The sequence below is a fragment of the Xenopus tropicalis genome, chromosome 7 (assembly GCF_000004195.4).
Source record: "Xenopus tropicalis strain Nigerian chromosome 7, UCB_Xtro_10.0, whole genome shotgun sequence".
Taxonomy (NCBI): domain Eukaryota; kingdom Metazoa; phylum Chordata; class Amphibia; order Anura; family Pipidae; genus Xenopus; species Xenopus tropicalis.
Window position 1 is genome coordinate 29,939,326 of NC_030683.2, and position 23,564 is coordinate 29,962,889.

At 42.3% G+C, this 23,564-nt stretch overlaps 1 protein-coding gene across 1 annotated transcript; it reads right to left on the reverse strand.

Moving 5' to 3' along the window:
• Window positions 1-1,368: 1,368 nt before the first annotated feature.
• LOC116412350 (serine/threonine-protein kinase Sgk2-like) lies at window positions 1,369-16,133 on the reverse strand. The gene is made up of 13 exons (XM_031906487.1): window positions 15,758-16,133; window positions 14,698-14,804; window positions 14,337-14,501; window positions 13,834-13,925; window positions 13,565-13,681; window positions 13,317-13,455; window positions 12,476-12,664; window positions 12,242-12,370; window positions 11,522-11,653; window positions 11,258-11,327; window positions 3,967-4,033; window positions 2,735-2,838; window positions 1,369-1,427 (listed from the first exon to the last, which is right to left on the reverse strand). Exons 1-13 carry the CDS (start codon window positions 16,131-16,133, stop codon window positions 1,369-1,371), a joined length of 1,746 nt encoding a protein of 581 aa, XP_031762347.1.
• Window positions 16,134-23,564: the final 7,431 nt, after the last annotated feature.

Consider the following 23,564-nt stretch of genomic DNA (forward strand, 5'->3'; position numbering starts at 1 on the left):
GGCCCAGGGGCAAAAAGAATCTACTTCTGGTAACATTAAGAGCCAAAATTCTACATTTTTAAAATTATGTCTCAAATTCTGGTATCCAAAATTTATGGAGTTCTTTGTATTGTTGCTATGGCCAAGGCACATGTCACATGGGCATATAAGGCACCTAGGCCACAGGTACAGCCAAACTGATAGCAGAACAATTATAGAATTTCAGGGAAACCAGTATTGGGAATGGATTTAGGGATGTTCATGGGTTACTGTTATGTTTTATTGTTGCCCCATTGTACTAATATATATTGGGTAGCTCAGTGTTTTGCTACTGGCTTTAATGTAAAATGATATGCCAGGCCCACTGTGCAGATATATGCTGGGAGGGTCTGCACCATTAGATGCTGTACTAGTATTTACCATGCTGAGAGCACATGTTAGATAGAACTGTTGGGCCTACCAATTGTCCTACACACAGTTACACATCCAGCCTATGTTAGAAAATGAAAGCAATGATTTGATTGGTTGATATGGGTCTCTCCACTGGTGCAGTTTAGCACTTGAGTTTGAAATCAGCCCAATAGGGTTAGGTAGTAAAGTTGCAAGGTTGGCACAGATCTAGTTACTTATAACAATCTTTTATTATGTATAAGGAATAGGTGCTAAATTGCACCAGTGCAGTTACCCATAGAAACCAATTAGATCTTTCAAGTTGGGCTATATTGTTCAAAGCTATTTGATGATTAGTTTCCCTTGTGCAATTTATTATAATTGTTATATTCTTCCAAAAACAACCAAAAACAATACAAGAGGTAAAGAGGGCCCTGTCCCAAAGAGCTTACAATTTAAAAATGCAATTTACTTTAGTACTAATGTTAATATCAGGGTCATAAACAGCAATTGCCCCAGTAAATTAGTGGCAGTTGGCAATCATGTGGGCTGCCCTTTTTTTAGCCATTTTTGAGTGATTTCTTACCTTCATCAGTCTCCTTCCTTCTTCGTTTCTCCTCGCTGCAGCACTCATCTGACAGTTGTTCCTCTGAACTCCTCTCCCTCTTCTTCTTCATCTGTTCTTCTCCATCTTCTTGATCTTCTTTTCTTCTTTTTCTCTTTTTTGAGGGTCCGGGGCCTGAATCACTGGAATCCGAATAAATCCTTTTCTTTTTTGACTTGTCCTCTTCTTGATGTTTACCTTCTGTTTTCTTCTTGTTTGACGGCTGGGGGTCCAACTCTCCAGAATCAGAATCAGAATTGATGCCCTTGTTCCTCAACTTGTCCTCTTCATCTTCTTCATCTTCTTCTCTCCTTTTCTTCTCTCTTGATGGTTGAGGGTCCGAATCAGTACGTGCTCTCTTCATCTTCTTGTGTGGAAATCTCTCCTGCTTCTTCTCACTCTTGAATCTTCACATCAACTGTCACTTTCCAACGGTTGAGGTCTCTTTCCCAGGCTGGAAGATACCATTTTAGCACAGAGCCGGGTACATATCCCAACCTAGGTACTATAATTATTTACAGAGGACCTATAAGTGCATCTAGCAACCCCCATACATTCCCTATGCTGTTAGTTTATCAGTTTTCTTATTCTTAATGTATATATGTATCAATCCAGTTTTTGCAGATCCAAATCAGATTCTGGGCTGTTTAATATATGAATTTCCATTTCCATTGCTTTACGTGTACATAGGAGACCATTTACTATCATTTGTTTGTGTGGGAGCTGCCATGAGCCCAACATGCAGGTTCTCCCTTCCCTACAGTGTAAGGTTTATATACAGTAAATAAGAGACCCAACACATTATACTCTAACACCACTGGTATAAAATAGATCTATGTCAGTATGTGATATTTACTCACCCTGAGGTGCAGGGCAAGGAAATGAAAGAACATTTATTAGAGAAATTATTATCATTTTCATTAGGAACTGTTATTTGATGATTTATATTGTAAAATAAATGAATTTAGCAGGACCCACAGTGCAGGAGAGCTTATACATACTGAAATGACTAAACTCGATGCTAATCTCACATTTCAATATGTGCCACTAAATAATGAGTTATTGTTTTATGTATTAAAAAGGAGCAAAAAGGTAGTTTAGCCTCTTATTGTCCTGAAGCCTTATTGGTGCCTGATCTAGCTGGTGCAGGAGTGCACATTTAATCGGTGGGCCTTTAGTGATTGAGAAAACAAAAGAGAATAATGTCCGGCCATTGTCTTTGCCTGGGGTACATGCGGATGTGAAACATTATTGTGAATTAGAAGGTCACTATATATCCCCTGTATGAAACAAATTATGTAGCACACTTCTCCTCTCACCAAAAATTAAGGTACCATTTTAAAATTCTGTAATGGATTTGGCTGGGCCAATATTAAAGTTAGTGTGAGGACACAAGTATAGTTTAATTATTTTTATTGCTGATATTTGGAGGCTATTCCCCTGCACAATCCCTCACAGTGGTGAAACTAGAATTAGGGGACTTCCCTGCAGACAAACATGGGGGCCCTCCTCCTTAGAGGGCTAATGACTCTGACTGGCAGATGCATACTTCCCAATACTTACAAAATAGAAAAAAGATATAGGAATCCGCCACACTGCACAGATTTTTTTTCCAACACTGACTTTGTGGCTATGCCAGCAGCAGATGCATACAGTGCACCAAATTACAGGCCCTGTGGTCCCCACCATTTCATGGGTTATTGTGTCCCTAAGCATTCTGTGGACTGTGGATGCCTGGAACAGTGCGGCGTTACCATTTACTTGCAGGCTTGTTGCAGGCCTCCAGGTTACGCTTAGTAATGCCTAGTCTCTCCATTACAGGCTTGATCAGACCACCTAAAGCGTTGTACCCAGGCAAGTAGGATCTGCAAGAGAGGATGGGGCAGTCAGTAGGGTCTAAAACAGGTTTGGATTAGAGTTCTTCCCCCCTGTGCATGTCTGTGATATTAACTGTTAGGTAATTATAGATGATACAATTCACCGACAGCTAAGGGACCAATGGGAATGGCCATTGTATTTGCTTTGAGACATTCAGCTGAAGGGTTTTGATTCTGTAAAAATAGCAGTTTGTTTTTCAGTTTGCCATGTGTTCAGGGTTGGACTGAGGAGAACAGGGCCCAACGGTGCCCCACACTCCCAAAGGTACCTCCGCCGGACGCATCCCCTGCAGGGGCCCCTGCCATGCACCCCTACCCTCCGCAGGGGCCCCCACCGACGTCCTCCCCTAAATGCCTGAATGTGAAACGCATGAGGGGAGAACATCTGCAGCCACCAGGTATTTTCCCAGTGTCCCGGTGGCCCAGTCCGACCCTGCATGCGTTTCAGTATATAAATGAAATGTGGCAGCAGCAAGGGACTGGAGCAGTTTGTCAGAGATAGAGTAGTGGGAACCTATCCATAAAGTAAAGAGTTGGCTTAAACTCGACTGATCCACAGGTAAACCCACAGATTCTGCGGATATAGGGTCAGCCTGAGCACCTCTACTGACAAGTATAAATGGGCTCCAACATTCTGAGACCACCACTTTGCCACTAGCCAGTGCATGGGCACTCAGCCAGAGTATGGGCTCTATTAAACCACACCTCTGGTGGGGGAAGCAATTTTAGGGTGATAGGTGCCCTTTAACTTGTTACATTTGACTCAGTCTGAGCCTGAACATTGGTTCGTCTATGCACTAATGCATTCTATTTTTGCATTATTTTGCATTATATTTTCTGTTTCCAGCCAGTGACAGCTTCCAGCAACTCCTAGAACATGCATTGTTTAACACTCTAACCTCAATGCAGAGGCAATGTAGCTGATGTAGATTTATTGAACAATAAAGAGCAAAATGTGCTTTCCTGTAACACCGATGTAACTAAATCCTGACGTAATGGCCTCTCTTTACCTCAGAACTTCCTGATCTTCCACCTGCTATGGTATATGGATTCCAAAAAGTAACTACTTTGTCATACTACTTTGTCATAGTCTAGGCCTAGGGAATCAGAAAATACCCATAAACACCCGGGTTAAAGAGAAATCCTCCATCCCACAGGGCATAGGTCACACTTATGAGACTTCCTACAAGCAGGACATGCAACCATATCATACTTCCAAGCCATGCAAAACCCCCTGAGCTCTTGTGGGAATTGGGACGTGCCCTACAAGCCTGGCACACCCCTGGCAAGACCTACAGGAGGAACGGGCTAAAATCTCCCTTGAATATATGAAAAAAAAAGAATGTTATGACAATGTAAATGTTTTACCTATAAGTTCCGATCAATTTATTGCTACCCGCTGGATAAAAATATTTACTTGGGGTATTGCTCCCCTCGTTTATGTTGGTTCTTACAACCTACCCCCCCCATTCACATTTAAGGACAACCTTATAGTTCAGCAAGTACTTAAAAACCTAAATCAGTGCTGTCCAACTGGCGGCCCGCGACCCCCCTCTGTGTGGCCCCCCACCTGTCTGGCTGCTTTGATGGCTTACTCTTGTGTAAGCTTTAAATGGTATCAGTACTGTGATTAACTGCCCCCCTGCATGGTTCTCACCTCAGATTCAGGCTGTAATCAGGCTGTATTGTTTAAATATGTAATCCCCTGTGTTGTTCACACCTTTTAATCTCTGCATTGTTCCCCCCCTGCAGTGTTCACACCTCAGGCTCAGTCTGTAATCACCCCCATTGTTCCCCTGTTCACACCTCAGGAGCAGTAGAAACCCACAAATAATCCCTGCATACTACAAAAAGAACATATACTGAGGTGGTACTGCAATTAAAAAGTTTTTTAATATATAGTTATTGTGCAGACTGTAGGAGCAATGCCAGCATTGTGTCACTGTAGGCTGCCTGTGTGTGCCATACACACAGGCATCATAGGGCAAGCAGAGTATGGCACACACAGGCAGGGTAGGGAAGGCAGAGTATGGCACACACAGGCAGGGTAGGGAAGGCAGAGTATGGCACACACAGGCAGGGTAGGGAAGGCAGAGTATGGCACACACAGGCCAAGTATGGCACAAACCAGCCAAGAATGGCAAACACAGTGAAAGTATGGCACATGCAGGCAGGGTAGGGAAGGCAGAGTATGGCACACACAGGCAGGGTAGGGCAGGCAGAGTATGGCACACACAGGCCAAGTATGACACAAACCAGCCAAGTATGGCACACAGGCAGGGTAGGGAAGGCAGAGTATGGCACACACAGGCAGGGTAGGGCAGGCAGAGTATGGCAAGTTTTTGCTGTACTACAACCATTAATATGGGTATGGTCATGTGATAACATGGGTGTGTTCAAGTGGGTGCGGTTTCAAAAAGGGGAGTAGTCAAAACTGGCTTCCATTATCGGCCCTCCACCACGTAGGTCGGAAAAATTCCGGCCCTCAGTACCACAGAAGTTGGACAGCACTGACCTAAATGCTTCCTTGGAAAAGGTCATGCTAAATAAAAAGGCTTTATGTATCCTTTATACAAACAATTTAACAAAATGTGTCTGTTACTACTTATAAGCATCTTACCATTTTGTTTACCAAATGTAAATGTTTTCTTCTTAAAGGAGTAGTTCCCCTTAGTATTACCTTTTGGAAAATTTGAAATTGGTCTTCATTTTTTCATTATTTGTGGTTTTTAAATTATTTAGCTATTTGTTCAACTATCCAGTTTGAAATTTCAGCATCTGTCTGGTTGCTATAGGGTCCAAATTGCCCTAGTAACCAGGCAGTGGTTTGAATAAGAGACTGGAATATAAATAGAGGAGGTTCTAAATAAAAAGATAAGTAAAAAAAATGTTACAATAAAAATAGTTTTTTTATAGTGGAATGCATATATATAAATATAAATATATATTTATACATATATAGCAAAAAAGGGAAAGTTGTGCTCAACCACTACAGTTTAAATCATTAGGCCGGGGCGCAATTAGGTTGCGACCATAAAGTACATATACATATGTGCTCACCCATTATCAATATTAATAGGGCATTAAGACATTCTGTGCATTAAGGTACCTAGGTATGCCTGCCCCTTTACAGCAATATTCTATGTTGTATAGACCTTAAGGGGAAAAAATGTGCAATTTTTATGTGTATCACAGCCCTTTGGACTGTAATAAAAGTCCCTGCATTGATGCTGAGGATTACTGGTGTCAGAATCCTCTGTTCCATAAAAATGCCCTTCTCATAGACCTATACCCTTCAATATAACTGGGTATTGTAATTCATTTATAAGTATATGACCAAGGGGATGAGATAACTTGGGTCTGTTTTTATATCCAATAAGGGGGCCTCTCGGTCTGTGCTGGGCGCACAATTCCAAATACAGATGGAACTTTAGGTGCTAAGGAATTATAACTGTACTGAGCCATCAGTTCAACTGTATGAAGAGGAATAATAAGAAATGAATGGGTGATCTTGAAAGCTATATTTTATTCAAAGTCAAATGCGCATGTGTAATAATAGATTCAGATTTCAGTGCTGTAGTTGATTGTTGGAGGTTCCACCCTCTCGGGTCAAGTGCAATAGTTAATAGATGAGCTTGAATGAAGTTTGCGATACTCTTCAATACTAAGCTCTAATCCAGAAATAGCCCCAAAATTAAAAAAAGTTGACTAACGCGCGCAAAGATTTTCAACTAGTTGGTGCATGTTAGTGATGAGCGAATTTGTTGCGTTTTGCTTCACTGAAAAATTCACAAAAGTACTGGACAATTTGCGAAACGGTGAAGAAGTTGCTAAACGCAACCACGACTTTTTTTGGCGCGGGCCCAATTTTGTGGAAGTTTCCCAAAAAAATTTGCCAATTTGCTCGCTTCATGACATCAAGAATGATACCCACACTGGCATTAACTGTTGTACTGAGTGCCAAGCAGCCATGGTTAATTGACAGGGTGATTAAAGGGATCCTGTCGTCAGAATAAAAAGTGTTTCATTTTCATATGGATGGTGAATTTATGACAAATAGTTTTGCCCCTGCCTTACCGGTGGCAGTAACTGGATGAAATCTAGGTGAGTTGCCAGAATTGAGACAAACCCACTCAGACTTAATTCCAGCAGCCCTGAGATGGCTAATGCTAAGGCCATAAGGAGACCCATCTAGTCACCCTATTTAATTCTGTTATACCCTGAGTCACTTTATGGACCACAGTTAATAGGGCTCTAACCTGCAGCCTTGTGCATGCATAACCTTAACATAACTGCATGCATAATTTCCCTTTGCTCAAGGGCACATTTTAATGAATGTTGGTAGAGCCAGAGCAGGTAGCGTTCCATGGCATGACAGCTGTTGGGAACATTGTAAAATAAGGTTGGGGAAAATAGAAAGGCCAAACGCCTTAATTTCCATTATTCCCTACAGTTACAGTTAGGGTCAGTATTCCTGGTAAACCCAGTATTTATATGGTATGGGACCTGTAATCCTTGCTCAGGACTTAGAGTTTTCCGTATAAGGGGTCTTTCCCTAATTTGGATCTCCATACATTACATAGTTACATAGGGTTGAAAAAAGAGCAGAGTCCACTATATATACAACCACTATATAAAAGATATTAGTATCACAATAGCCTTGGATACTATGCTTGTTCAAGAACTCAAGTCTAATAAAAAATATTTTAAATATTAAACCCAATTGAATTGTTTTGCCTCCAATGAGGATTCATTATATCTAAGTTGGGATCAAGTACAAGGCAGTGTTTTAATATTACAGAGAAAAGGGAATCATTTTTTACAAATGTAATTATTTGCTTATAATGGAGTCTATGGGTTTCCAGATAACGGACCCCATACCTGTACCAAAAACACAGGGGCTTGTTTATGGTTAGTAGGCCCATTGGCAGGTTCTAAAACAAGCAGAATTGCTTCCAAGAAAAAGCATACGCAAATGTGAGCCCCTGTGTGTGCTCGTGTATGGCAGCAGCCTGTGCCAGTTTGCCCACTGTGCCCTCTTCGGTGCATAAGGCTCAAGGTGGAGCTCACACTGGCGCAAGGGCTCTGTACCTATCTCCTGCCTGGGCAGGTATCAGTACAGGTTGGGCACATATTGTGTTCATTTCATATGTGTGATAAACTGCTTGGATAGCAGTGGGTTAAATGATTGTGTTGTGTTGGTACAGGGGAAGCAGTCAGACAAGCACAGTAACTTCTGTACATTTATTATAACATTGCAGGTAAGACTGGCCTGCTCCATACTTGCCCTCAGCTTAGACAGGAAGTGGGAAACAGGAACAGGATAATGGATCATAGACAAAAGGCAAACCGGAAGAATGCCCTTAAAGGAGAAGGAAAGGCTAGTAAAGAGTTAATCTCAAGCTGCAGGCATACCTTCAGTTGTCTCAATAGTGCCCTTAAGTCTCCCCATATTTCTCCCATTCAGAAGATCTGAAGTCAAACAGTTAGAAAAACGCTGAGCTGGGTAGAGAAGTTTCCCATAATGCCTCACGGCTGCACAGACTTGGGGACTTGGACTGTAGGCGGCGCATGCGCACCAGCAGGAGCTCTCCCCCCCAGCATCTGGTTGCCATGGCGACCGCCGCCCTTATAAACAGTGTATGCAGTGTCAGAACAAAACGAGACAGCCAGCAGGCAGGTGCTGGTGAGGGGGAGAGGCAAGCGGGGAGCGTGCGATGCTCACAAGAGACGGCGAGGGGGCTTGTGCATAAAAGAGGATGCGAGCGAGTGAAGCGTGGGGGGGCAGGGGGTGATGACAAAAGGTGCGGACCAGAGCGGGTGGTGGTGCTGACATGAAGACGCAGCTGGGGGTGAATGGTTTTAAGTTATGATTAATGAGCTCAAGCCACATGATCCAGCCATACAAGCTGAACTCTTTAGATGCTACCTCCATACACAGCAAAGGTAACAACACTCTGTTCCTAGCAATGCAGAACGAAACCTTCTGCTTGGGAAAGACTGAATCTTCCTGCAAAATTCACTTATCTTGTGATTAGCCATATCCTACAAAAAATAATGGATTATTAGCAATTACCGTATTTTTCGGACCATAAGACGCACTTTTTTTCCCCCAGAAGTGGGGGGAAAAAGTCCCTGCGTCTTATGGTCCGAATATAGCCTACCGATATACTTTAAAAAAATGTTTTTACTTGCCCATGTGGTCTCCGCAGGGCCCTCCTCTATTTGCAGGCGCTTAGCTATGGCGCTGTGCGCATGCACAATGACGCGCATGCCCATACGCATGCGCGTCATTGTGCATGCGCCAGAGCTAAGCGCCGGTGAATAGAGGAGGGCCCTGCGGAGACCACACGGGCAAGTAAAAACATTTTTTTAAAGTATATCGGTAGGCTATATGCTGGTACAGGTGGGGGGCCATATGTTGGGTGCTGCTGGTACAGGTGGGGGGGCCATATGTTGGGTGCTGCTGGTACAGGTGGGGGGCAATATGTTGGGTGCTGCTGGTACAGGTTGGGTATTAATGCACATAAAATATATTAGGACACTTTGTTTCAGAATCTTTTTTTCTTCATTTCCCTTCCCAAAAAATTGGTGCGTCTTATGGTCCGGTGCGTCTTATGGTCCGAAAAATACGGTAACATCCATATGGGTCTGACACTAGCCACTTTAATGATATTATGTGGCTTCTTTTTTTTTATTATATACCATATATATAGCTGTATATGTAATACAGCAGCCCAGTGAATATCCTATAAAATATATACTTACAAAAGGTGTTTAGTGATGTCATCAGTTAAAAATCGGTTATTAGCTGAAACGTGTAAAATATAAGCATAATATTCACCCGGGATTCCATGACCTATACAAAAGCACTCAACCAGCCTTTTGCCTTTATATGGTGTTGGAATGGCAAATTTTACAATATAATTTATATTATTCTCTATATATATTCCAGGCATATTCCTAGCTCAAGTTAATCCAGCCAGGGAGCTCAAGATAAACAAGTGATAAAGCTTAGCATTTAATATGTTATTACATTAGCGAATAGAGAAAACCAATGAAGAGTGATTTGAATAAACTGCAAAACTGGGCAGCAAACTGGCAAAAGAGATTCAATGTTGAAGTACAAGGATATGCACTTTGGTAAAGTAAATAAAATGTAAGTTATACACTAAGGGGAAGATTTACTAATCCACGAATGGTCAGAAGGCGTCGGAATGCGTTTTTTCACAATGATTGGTATTTTTGCGACTTTTTCGTATGTTCCACGACTATTTCGTCACCGTTGCAACTTTTTAGTAAATAGTCGCGCAAAATACGATAAAGTCACGGCGGCAACAAAAAAGTCACGACAAATACGAACAAGTCGCGACGGCGACAAAAAGATGCCAAAATTTTTGTTTCCAATCCGAATTTTTCCCTTTTGGGATTCGGATTCGTGGATTAGTAGATGTGCCCCTAATTGTTAGTGTGTTGGGGGAGTATGATCTGAGTATAAAACCTCAATCACAAATTTTAAAGACTATTTGGACCTAATTATATATCCAGCCCTTAAGAAAGTGAACAAGTGAAGCAAATTCCACCAATGTAAAAACACATCACTCAAAGTCACACCATCAGTGTCGGACTGGCCCACCAGGATACCAGGAAAACTCCCGGTGGGCCCAAGGGTCAGTGGGCCCTTCTGCTCACCCAACCCTCTACCATGGCCATTACCAGTTCTATATGAGAAGAAATGGAAGAAAGGATAGATAATAGTATGTAAAAAGAAGTCATTAGGAAATTAAATAAAGTAAGTGAATAGGGAAGGAAAGTTGATCTGGAGAGTGGGCGTAAGGTCTAAGGTTTTCTGGTGGGTCCTTGGCTCCCCAGCCCGACACTGCACACCATTGGTTGAATTAGCACATGTTTGTACATGTGAGCAGTAACGCCACGGCAAGGCTTCAACCCTGTTACCGGCATTCACACACCTTTCCCTCCGGGTGTAACGCCTCAGAGGAGAGCCAATGGGAATAATTTGCCATTGGCTCCCCTCAACACAAAACATGTCAAACATGACATCACAAGAGGCATCAACTGCACGTGTCTATGAGTCCCACCCGTTGCTCATTTAACTTTAACCTTAACTGATTTAACTAAATTTGCAGGCTAAGGTAAAAAAAACCCTGTCTGAAGCGGCTGGTAATTTGCCTCGGACAGGGAAAAAAACCCTTGGCCTGGAAAAACTATAGAACTTTAGAACTCTATATATATATATATAACTAATAGGGTATGGGTTCTATAGACATGATGTGCAGGAAGGCAAAGCAGGCTGGGATCTTAGTATCTGCTCGCCTTCTTGTTACACCCTTAGCTCACATTCTCTCACACATTCTCTCTTAGAAATAAATACTTACCTGGAACTTACCTTTCGATGAGCCAGATGAGAGACTGCCTCTCATAATTCCAGGCCTGATGTTACCCGGCAGTCTCATACTCTGGGAGATGGAATCCCAGGTGAAGGTGGAGCTCATGGTTGAGACAGGAATCGCAGGAGATGACCTGGCCTTTGTGCAGCAGGTGATGATGCCGAAGCCCACAGATTTGCCAACTTCCCGCCGGTGTTATGTACCTGTGCTACATGTAATTGCATGGTGTTATCATTGGCTGGCTTACATGCATGCCTACATACTTGCTCCAGCCAGGTGGAACTTTGAAATGAGAAGCCGGGAACGATGTTACTCTCCCCTGATGTTGCTTCATCCTCCTGGGGTTCGAGGAATGACAGCTTCTCAGTACATGGCTGGAACAGATCGGGTGATGGCTGCATTAAAAGGGAAAAATAATTTTAATCAACACAATGAAAAATATCTATTATGAACAAAAATGGTCATTGTATTTGCTTTTAGAAGTCTGTATGAAGGTTCTGATTCTATAAAAATAGCAGTTTATGTTTCAGTTTGCCATGTGTTTCACATCACTATAAAAGATTACAACCTTTGTAGATGGAAGTAATATATGGTTTGCCTTTGCAGAGACATATTCCATAGATTTCAATGCTACAATGCCCCTAGTGGTCATAAATATACAGAGCTTTTTCTTTTGTACAGAAAACTCCATTTTGTGATATTGTGGGGCTGATTTTTAACAGATTAAACTGAGGAATCCAGAAGGTTCAGTGATTTAATCATCACATTACCTGCCCCCCCCATAGAGCATCCCTTCTGCCTTATGTGTATAGGTTTTCCATGGGCTGCCATGGCTGTGTGAGTGTGGGGACTTGTGATTTTAATACTTAAATATAAGTTCCACAAACTAAACCCACTGCTTCTGATTCACCTTTTTCACTAGTCAGTGCTATTCACCCAGGGTATAATCATTTGTGATTTGTATTCCCCAACCATGTACTTACTGTTTTCGGCTGGTAGGGGGGTTGTAACTTTCCCTCTTCCAGTGCCACCCAATCGATGCCTTTGTAGAATGGGTGGCTCCTGATGTCTCCCCGAACACCAAGGCGCTGCTTCCGATCCTTTTGTAGTAGCTAAAGGATCAAAGGAAAATAATTTGAATCCCAGTAACTGAGCGGAAATGGCACATAAATATATTTGTAAATGTAGCAATGCTTCTATCCCACGGTTGTACCCACCTTGCCCAGAAGATGTGTTAAATCTTCATCCAGCCAATCAGGTATCTTTGGCTCATGGAATTTGATGGAATCCTTAAGCTGGTCGGGGTCACTGTTGTAAAAGGGCGACTGTCTGGTGGCGATTTCACAGATGGTGACACCAAATGACCACCAGTCTACTGCTGCGTTATAGGCTTTTCCATGTAGAATCTTAAAAAGAAAAAAAAATCACTTACCAAGTTGCAAAATGGCACCTTTGAGGTATGTCTACTGGGATAATATAGGCAACAGAGTTTAATGGATTCAGCTGATCACAGAGTGTATGGAGTACAATGAGTAATACATGAGTACCTATATAAATATGAACATGGCTGTTAAAGGACAATTAAAGGGTAATACACTGTGGGGTTTCCATATGCACCTCCCAATGTATCTAATTGCCAACTCTTTTTGCCAGACTGGTGCTCCTATTACAAAAAAATTGCATCTGGGGACCTTTGGTATTAGGGTCCCACAGGCAACTTCTTAGTACTTCCCGAGCCTCCCTTGCATATGAAAATGTAACAATCGTATGTATGCACAAATCTAGGAGTCTGAAGAAACCACAAGGGATCCTTGGGAAATGTAGGTAACATGGCGGCCTTGTGCTTATAAAGAATGATCCCTGCAATGTTTTACAATCAGAAGCACTGGTGTGGGGAAAAAGTTCCTAACCTTCCCCCCCTCCCCCCCCATGTATTACTCTTTCCTTATTAGTCCAATAGTGGGACTTCTATGACTTCAACTGGAATCTTTATTCTGCTCTTTTGTCCTCCTGTACTTCTTGCTTTTATTGTTAATAAACGGAAATTGCATGTCTCACCTCCGGGGCCATATATCCCAGGGTTCCGGCCCAGCCAGTGGTGGCGTCGTCCTCAAAGATGCTCTGCTTTGCCACGCCGAAATCTACAATTTTAACATGTCCTTGATGGTCCAATAGGACATTCATGGGTTTAATGTCTCTGTAATATAGAGATTAAAGGAGTTACAGAAAAGTAGGGCTGCTGATTTGCAGAGCAACCTGTGTGAGGCCTCTGCTGTAGAATGTTACAGGAATAAATCTATACTGACCGATGGATGATCCCAAGGCCATGGAGGTATTGCAGGCCGCAGATCATCTCCGCAGAATGGAACCTTTTAGACAGGGAAATAATGGTTAACGCCATTCTCCTGTAATACATTAGCTTTCTTTTGAGAAAATGAGATACAAATTGACTAAATTTGAATATGATGCTCCCTAGTGCCAAAATGTACATATTGTATTATCCCTCCCTCTTATAGGTGCAATTGATATAAAGCTATGTATTAGTGATATTGTACTAGCACCATGTAATACTTACCGTACTCTGTCCATGGGTAGCATCCCGTGCCACTTCAGCTGATCCTCAAGGCTGCCCCCACTCAGGAACTCCATCACATAGAAGGCATGCCGCTGGTTACACAGACAAATGGAAAGAGTCAAAGGGGAGAAGAAATGGCAGAACACTTACACAACATAGGGTAGTACCCACTCCTGTACATGCTGCACAAAAAGAATAAAATGATACAATAGGAATATATGGAATCAGCTAGATAATATTGCGGGCAGTTGATGGGTTCCCTGCATGTTGTTATTAATCTCTGCAGGCAGAATGCAGTACTGGATATATAAATCCTGCATGAACATGTATGGGGAGTGCAAGGCAAGCAGGCCGTATATAATGTGTATAATGGCATTAGGAAGGGTTTTGGAATTGTACTGTATAATCTGTTTGGTTGTTATTTAGAGCCAAGTAATTTGTGATGGCTATAATTAGTAATGGGCAAATCTGTCCTAAATGGCAATATGGAGCCAATGTCTTACCTGGGTTTGAAAAGCGGCATAGCCTTGGCAAAGGAACGGGATGTGCCTGACGATGTTCAGCACCTGAGACTCGGTGAGAAGGCTGTTGTAATTAGTGGCCTCTTTTTTAGGGATGGATTTGACAGCCACATATGCCTTCTTGTCTCCTAATGATGCCAACATAACCTTAGAAAAAGGAAGAAAAGAGTTAATATTACTGTGTATTTAAGCCCTGAGGTGGAAATATTATTCAGATTTGGATTTTGTTTCTTATCACATGATTGGAAATCGGCCCAGAGCACCCATTCTTTTTGCTTTCTACCTCATTTAGGATTTAAACCCTACAAAAAAGATCTGAGCCTAATGGGAACCAATCACTCACTTTGCCGAATCCTCCTGATCCCAGCAGGGAGTAGAAGTTGTAGCTGGAGATACTGAGCGGGTTTGGCCTTGAAGGTTCAGCTTGTGCGCTCACGGGTTCGGCTCCTCCTAGAGAAGAAAAGAGATTTTATTTCCTGCTCATAGAACAATAATAAGTTATATATACTGCTCCCATAGGTAATAATTCAATAACTAATAGTTAATTTTGCTGTTCCCTTATACTGCACCTAAAGGACTTTTCCCTAACAGCACAGGAAAACGTTGGCTAATGGCTAATGATAGACACATTGTGGCCCAGGGGAAAAAAAATCCACTTCTGGTAACATTAAGAGCCAAAATTCAGATTTTTAAAATTATGTCTCAAATTGTGGTATCCAAAATTTATGGAGTTGATATTGTTGCTATGGCCAAGGCACATGTCAAATGGTCATATAAGGCACCTAGGCCACAGGTACAGCCAAACTGATAACAGAAAAAAAGATATCCTCTCAGGGAAACCAGTATTGGGAATGGATTTAGGGATAATGTTGATGGGTCACTGTAACATTATATTGTGGCCCCATTGTACTAATATATATTGGGTAGCTCAGTGTTTTGCTAGTGGCTTTAATGTAAAATGATATGCCAGGCCCTCTGTGCAGATATATGCTGGGAGTGTCTGCACCATTAGATGCTGTACTAGTATTTAGCAATGATTTGATTGATTGATATGGGTCTCTTCACTGGTGCAGTATAGCACTTAAGTTTGAAAATCAGCCCTATAGGATTAGGTAGTAAGTAGTGCAAAGTTGGCCCTTGTGCAATTTATTATAATTGTTATATTCTAAAATAAATGGATGTATACATTAAACATACCAGAATATATACAACAACAACAACCAAAAACAATACAAGAGGTAAAGAGGGCCCTGTCCTAAAGATCTTACAATTTTAAAATGCAATTTACTTTAGTACTAATGTTAATATCAGGGTCATAAACAGCAATTGCCCCAGTAAATTAGTGGCAGTTGGCAATCATGTGGGCTGCTCTTTCTTTTAGCCATTTTTGAGTGATTTCTTACCTTCATCAGTCTCCTCCCTTCTTCGTTTCTCCTCGCTGCAGCATTCATCTGACAGTTGTTCCTCTGAACTCCTCTCTCTCTTCTTCTTCATCTGTTCTTCTCCATCTTCTTGATCTTCTTTTCTTGTTTTCCACTTTTTTGAAGGGCCTGAATTGCTAGAGTCAAAATAAGTCCTTTTCTTTTTCAACTTGTCCTCTTCATCTTCCTGATGTTTTCCTTTTCTTTTCTTCTCATTTGATGGCTGGGGGTCCAACTCTCCGTTATCAGAATGAATGCTCTTGCTCCTCAACTTGTCCACGTCATCTTCTTCACATTCTTCTCTTCTTTTCTTCTCTCTTGATGGTTGGGGGTCTGAATCAGAATGCGGTCTCTTCATCTTCTTGTGTGGAAATTTCTCCTGCTTCTTCTCTCTCTGAAGTCTTCTCAGCAACTGTCACTTTCCAACGGTTGAGGTCTCTTGCCCTGTGGCTGGTGCAACATTATGACATCACCAACTGGACACAGGCTGTTAGATACCATTGTAGCACAGAGCCAGGTACATATCCCAACATGGGCACAGGCTGTTAGATACCATTGTAGCACAGAGCCAGGTACATATCCCAACATGGGCACAGGCTGTTAGATACCATTGCAGCACAGAGCCGGGTACATGTAGAGTCAGTTACAACATTCCTTATTATCTTATTAGGGGTAGTGTGGGCTCAGTGGGTTTTGGGGATAATTTCCTTTTAAACCAGCAGGCACAGTGATTACTTACAGAGTCCATAAGTGTAGGAAATGCAACCAGTGAGCTCCATATATTCTTATACTTATTGTATAAATGTTACAATCAATTTGTCCAGTCTGTAATCGAAATTTAGAGTCTGAGATTTAAAATCAGTCACATCCCATTGACCTCCTTGGGGCCCAATACTTCTTAACCCCATTTATTGCCCTTAATGGAAGGAGTCCTTGAAAATAAATAAATACACAGATGGGGAACAGTTAGCATTTGGGTCTCTTTGCTCACAATTTCCCTCCATGTCCCTCATTAGCACACATGTTTGAAATGAATGCCGTGCTATGGTGCCAGTCTGGGCACAGGTGTCACTTACTTATCTGTAAGGGCTGTGACAGGCGGGGAGATTAGTCACCCACAACAAATCTCCCTTGTCGCAGGCGACTAATCTCCCTGAAATGCCATCCCACTGGCTAGAATGTGCTGTTAATCGCCGGTTGGATGGCAAACGTGGCGCCGCGATTTCCCAAAATTGCGGAAGTTTCCTCTCAATGCCATCCCTCCGGCGATTTACAGTACATTCTAGCTGGTGGATGGCATTTCAGGGAGATTAGTCGCCCACGACAAGGGAGATTTGTCGCGCGGCGACTAATCTCCCCATCTGCCACGGCACTAAGTGGTGTGAATCAGGTGTTATGCACAGGAAACAGTTGTATGTTCAAAGTTTGTTTCAAATAATTTATAAATGTAATTGTGACTGAAAGCAGGGGCTGTTTATTCCTTTATTTTCTTTGGTTCTCACTACTGAAACAATGGCAGTGCTCCTCCTGGTCAATCAGCTACCTTCTGAAACACTGCAGAGAAAATAAAGCAGCTGATGCTGGTTTTAATAACAATTACATTTATAGTTGCTTTAAAACCAGTAAGAATGTGACATGAAGGTATAAGGGACAGTTGCTTAGAATCACATTTTCTAAAGGGGCACCCTACTGGTCAAACCCTGAAATAACCTCCAGGCTACCCCAGAAAACAGCAGTAATCTCCTACATTTCCCCTTTATCTATGTGCCTAAGCAAGGTGCAAGTCTAAAAAAATCAATTAAACATTAAATAAACCTAATAGAATTGTTTTGCCTTTAATAGGGGTTAATTATATCTTAGCTGGGATCAAGTACAAGGTACTGTTTTATTATTACAGAGAAAAAGGGAATCATTTTTATAAGTTTGAATTATTTGATTAAAATGGAACCTATGGAAGATAGCTTTCCCATAATTTAGAGCTTTCTGTATAATGGGTTTCTGGATAATGGATCCCATACCTGTATTTTTCATTTACGGGTATGGGATCTATTAGCCAATGATTGGAATACCTTAAATTTTTAAAAATCAAAATAAACCCAATAGGATTGTTTTGCCACCAATATGAGTCCATGGAACTTAGTTACCATCAAGTACAAGTACTGCTTTATTATTACAGAGAAAAAGGAAATTATTTTTAAAAATTAGAACTATTTGCTTAAATTTGACTTTATCATTTTACTTTTAATACACAGTAGCAGTGATGAGCAAAAATTTTCGCTAGTTTGGAAAATTCCACATTTTGCCATTGGCAAATTTTTTTGCAAAACGGGAGCAAAAATTCACCTTGAAAAAAATTCACAGAGCGAGGAAAAAGTCCTTTATAGTCCCCAGTAGAACTGTTATCTAGGGATCAATGGTGGATTGCACTTTCCTGTTTTTGTCTGCAACGGGTGACTAAGACTAGATAAGCAACATTACAACTACTGTACAACTAAAATCTATACTATTAGCCAAAATGAATGAATATTTATATTTATGAATATTATTTTTGATAACATTTATTTATAAAAAATGATCTGGCTTAATGCAGTTATTGTGAATAAAACCATAATTTACAGGAGAAACACTGATTGGATGGGGCAGCAGAAGTGCAAGAGCACTAAGGCCAACAAGAGTGGAACAGTGGAACGCACAGCAATTTTAGCTGTTTTTTGCTTGAAGAGCTGGGAGCTGACAAAAACTGAGGGCAAGCAGGGCAACAAGCAGGGCCGCATTTACCTACGGTTTCCTAGGTCACTTGCACGCCGCCTCCAATGCACTCTACTCTTCCCCCCATGCGTGCTTGCTCACCCTGTGCTTGGGCCCCCTCCATTCCCTTGCATCACCTCCTGTTCTGATTTGCTGCATTGGGGACTGGGCGGGAGGGAGACTTAAACAGCTGTAAGAAATCTCCCATCCAATGGAGCCCCCATATCTTTGCTGCCCTTGGCCCGAGCTTTTGTGGCCTGCCCACATATCTGGGATTGGCAACAAGGGACATTTACACAGCGATTTGAGACAGACATTTGCCAGAATCCAGAGATACAGACCATTTCAGCCTCATGCATACCCCCCAACTGTCCCACTTTCCTCGGGACAGTCCGGTTTTTATAGCGCATCCCGCTGTCCCGGATAGTTCAATGAATGTCCTGCACTTCCGGGACATTCATTGAACTATCAAGCACAGCGGGATGCGCTGTCTGTACCCGATACGTCGGCTTCTTCTGCTGCTCTGCAACTTGTGCGGTGGTGCCAGGCCCTTTTATAAGGTTGTGTTCCGTCGGTACGTTTGACGTCATACACATGGGGCGCAACCTTATAAAAGGGCCTGTCACCGCCGTATAAGGAGCAGAGCCGCAGAAGAAGAAGGAGCGGCTGTGTACGGCAGGGGTTACTGTGTAAGGGGGGGCTACTGTGTATGGGGCTACTGTCTATAAGGGCACTTACTATGTGGGCATTGTCTATGGGGGCTATTGGGGGCATTGTGTATGGGGGCTACTGTCTATGGGGGCTATTGGGGGCACTGTGTATGGGGGCTACTGTCTATGGGGTCAATTGGGGGCGCTTTCTATGGAGGGGTATTGTCTATGGGGGTGCTTTCTATGGGGGCACTGTGTATGGGGGGTACTGTCTATGCACATTTGTGATGATGTCACATTAGACACGCCCACACTGGATCGGCGGTGCATGCAACAATCCCCCCGCAGACAGTCTCTGGGGGTTGACAATCCTGCCATAGGCATGACCCCCATCATCCCTATGTCCAGCTTGTCTTTAAAAGGCCAGTTATGTTACTGTTCCCTACAGCATTGTGCATAATGTAGGGGAACTCAAAAGTCAAATTAAATGAGTAACACTCGGTAAGGGCCACCCTAATCCCAAGGCTGTGTGCCAATTAAAGTTATAGTTTGGATTCCAAACTATTTAAAACAAATGTTTTAGTCTGTTCTCACTACCCCTCCAAATAATGAATCAAAGAATATAGTTATAACCAAAAGAATCATTCAGAAACACATGAGAAATTAGAAGTGAGACTGACCAAACTATATTTGAATCGTTTCTTCTCTGTGCCAATGACACTTCTACAATACATAGTAATAATAATAATTTTGGATTTTCCAGACATTTCTAAAAGGTACTGCTTCAGACTCGCTGACAGTATGTACTTTTAGAAACCAGACAAAGCAATTTACATAGACTTTTCAAATAAATATTTCCTGCGGATGAAATGTTCCTGCTGGTGAACTGAGAGGTGAGAAACGGATCGCTGAAGGATGGAGAACCCCATGAGACACCGTATATTTATAACAGACCAGCCTGAAGACATAGTGGAGATTTCATCATTATTAAACAGCATTAACAGCATTATTAAACATCGAATGGTTCTTTTGGCGCAAGTCTGTTGCCTCTATTGCCATTACTGCCATGTTCAAAGGGGTGGCATTGGTGGCAGCTCCAGGGTTTTCCTATGTCGACAGTTGTTCTTGAAGCAATCATCAGAGCAGATTATAGCTTCACAGAGTAATAGTCTGCTGGCTGCCGGGGTCAATCACCCCCTTTAAAAGCTAGAAAGAATCAGAAAAAGTAGGCAATTATTAAAAAAAAACTATAAAAAATGAAGACCAATTGAAAAGTTTTTTGTATTGTGCTTTTTAAAGTACGGAAAATTCGTATTTGAAAATCTGAAAAAAATCGTATCTGATTGTATAATGGCTGAAAAGTACGATTTTTTCATATCTGAACGATCGTAAAATGCAGGAAAACCTTGCTGACTTTTGTGCATGATTTTGGAAGCCTCCCACTCAATGGCACTCTGCAGCTCCAACCCGGCCCAAGGAAAGTCTCCCATAGGGCTCAATGGCACTCTGCAGCTCCAACCCGGCCCAAGGAAAGCCTCCCATAGGGCTCAATGGCACTCTGCAGCTCCAACCCGGCCCAAGGAAAGTCTCCCATAGGGCTCAATGGCACTCTGCAGCTCCAACCCGGCCCAAGGAAAGTCTCCCATAGGGCTCAATGGCACTCTGCAGCTCCAACCCGGCCCAAGGAAAGTCTCCCATAGGGCTCAATGGCACTCTGCAGCTCCAACCTGGCCCAAGGAAAGTCTCCCATAGGGCTCAATGGCACTCTGCAGCTCCAACCTGGCCCAAGGAAAGCCTCCCATAGGGCTCAATGGCACTCTGCAGCTCCAACCCGGCCCAAGGAAAGTCTCCCATAGGGCTCAATGGCACTCTGCAGCTCCAACCCGGCCCAAGGAAAGTCTCCCATAGGGCTCAATGGCACTCTGCAGCTCCAACCCGGCCCAAGGAAAGTCTCCCATAGGGCTCAATGGCACTCTGCAGCTCCAACCCGGCTCAAGGAAAGTCTCCCATAGGGCTCAATGGCACCCTGCAGCTCCAACCCGGCCCAAGGAAAGTCTCCCATAGGGCTCAATGGCACTCTGCAGCTCCAACCTGGCCCAAGGAAAGTCTCCCATAGGGCTCAATGGCACTCTGCAGCTCCAACCCGGCCCAAGGAAAGTCTCCCATAGGACTCAATGGCACTCTGCAGCTCCAACCTGGCCCAAGGAAAGTCTCCCATAGGGCTCAATGGCACTCTGCAGCTCCAACCTGGCCCAAGGAAAGTCACAATACGAAACTTTCGTACTCAGCGCGACAATACGATTTTGTCGCACTTTTTTGTTTGTACTTTTTTGGTCGCAAAGTATGAAAAAGTCGCAGAAAATATGCAAAAGTTGTAACCTTTAAAAAAATATGAATTTTTTGTATTCGGACCAGTCATACTTTGATGAATGTGCCCCTATCTGTCTGTTTCCCTCTCTCTATGAATTGTGGAGTTGATTCTTGTAAACGTATTGCCTCTACAGATACAATAAGTAGTAGTCTTTGTGGTGTGCTTGTGGTTGTGGTTGTGCTTGGGCATAAACAACATATCCCCCATCACAAACAATGACCCAGAGTGCTGCAAATGTGTGCCAGTTGGGTGTGTTGGAATCAGATCTTTGCAATTCATAAAGAAAGTGCAATGCTGGGGTTTATAGCTCATACACATAGATATTTTGGCACAAACCCAACAGACTCTTATGATGAACACAAGGTTAAACAGACAGTGAATGGGATCACCAGATTTCCTTTGTAGAATGGAGGAGACCAGATAGCTGTGAACTAAAAATACCAGAGACAGGTCAGTTCTTGTCATCTCTTCAAGGGCCACTCATTTTTTGAATGCAACACCAATAACAGAAAGCAACTGGGTTGAACTGAACTGCTGCAGAGATGGAGCAGAAATCAAAGCTTCTCTTCACTCAAACTCAGTGATGTTACTAGAAGTTAACCAGCCCCACCATTAGTTCAGTTTTGATCCCCCAAAACTCCAGAAACAAGATCTTTATTAAAAACATATATTGCAATTGCTCATGTCTGGGATTGTAGGATATATCCAGGCACTCAAGCAATTGTTCTAGGAGCCTAACAAGCCAGCCCACCAACAAGGCCCCAGTTCTAATGCAAAGTGATTCTGTCTTGTTACTCGAAACCAGGGAAAAATTTGTGTCTGTAAGTTACCCTCCCATCTAGATTGTAAGCTCTACGGGGCAGGGACCTCCTTCCTCTTGTGTCCTTGATTCTTAACTTGTTGCAACTGTACCTTGTATTTATTTGTATTTATTATCATGCTTTGTATTTATCCATTATTGTTATAATGTATGAATTTATTGTTCTACTGTACAGTGCTGCATACATAGGGATATACATACATACAAAATCTGAAAAGCAGCAAAAATGTGTGAAATGCTTTGAAATCAATGGATGTTTTTGTGTTCAAGTATTGAAGGCAATAGGCGTTTTTTCACTGCATCAAAATGCTTTGAAGTCAATGGGAATGTCTTCTCAGCATGTATTCTTGCATTCTTTTGTTACAAAATTTTTCCCTGTAAATTTTTGCCTCTGTTTTTCAACAAAAAAAAGTTTTTAGGTTAAATGCAGAATTTGATGTGAATCCATACCTGAAGAATAAAATAAGGTCATCACTATCCAGTACCAAACAAAAGAGAAACAAAACCCTCCATGAATACAGCACCGCCTGCATTCAGTCAGCACTATTTTCACGAGAGGCAGACAGAGGCATGTAGGTGTCCCCCTTCCGCCCCCTTACCCTGTACCCCGTTTAAATGACCCTAATGTGTCAGTCAGACAGAGCCCATTACTCAATGCCTGCCCTATAACAGGCAGTAAGGATACAGCTGCCTTGTGCCCAATAGGGCTGCTCCGCACAGAGCTCTGGATTTCCAACCTGTTGCTAGGCGCAGAGCACTGGGAGACGGATGAAGCTGCTTTCAGATTTATAGTGTAATGTACTCTTTACAATGCTTATATCCTGTTATGTAATCAAGTGTTAATGGAAAGTTTAAATACAAAAATAAAATTGCAATGTTTGTAGATGTTTGGTTCCAAACCGACAATTAGTAAATGCTACTTGCTAATTGGTTACTATGGGTTTCTAGACCTGAGGCATGGTCTACATTACTATCAGTATGTGAAAACAGTACCGATATCCAAATAAATCATATATTATAGTACAGATGTGTCTAGAACTCCAACTATTTCTTTAATCAACACACTAGAAGCCGGGTTAATTAAAATACATTCATTTTTGTCCAGAACCTTGAAATCTGGGTAGAATCCAAAGTAAATGAACCCTAAATCAGTGTAATATCCCACTCCTATGCTGGTGTCAGTGATTTATGGCATGATGG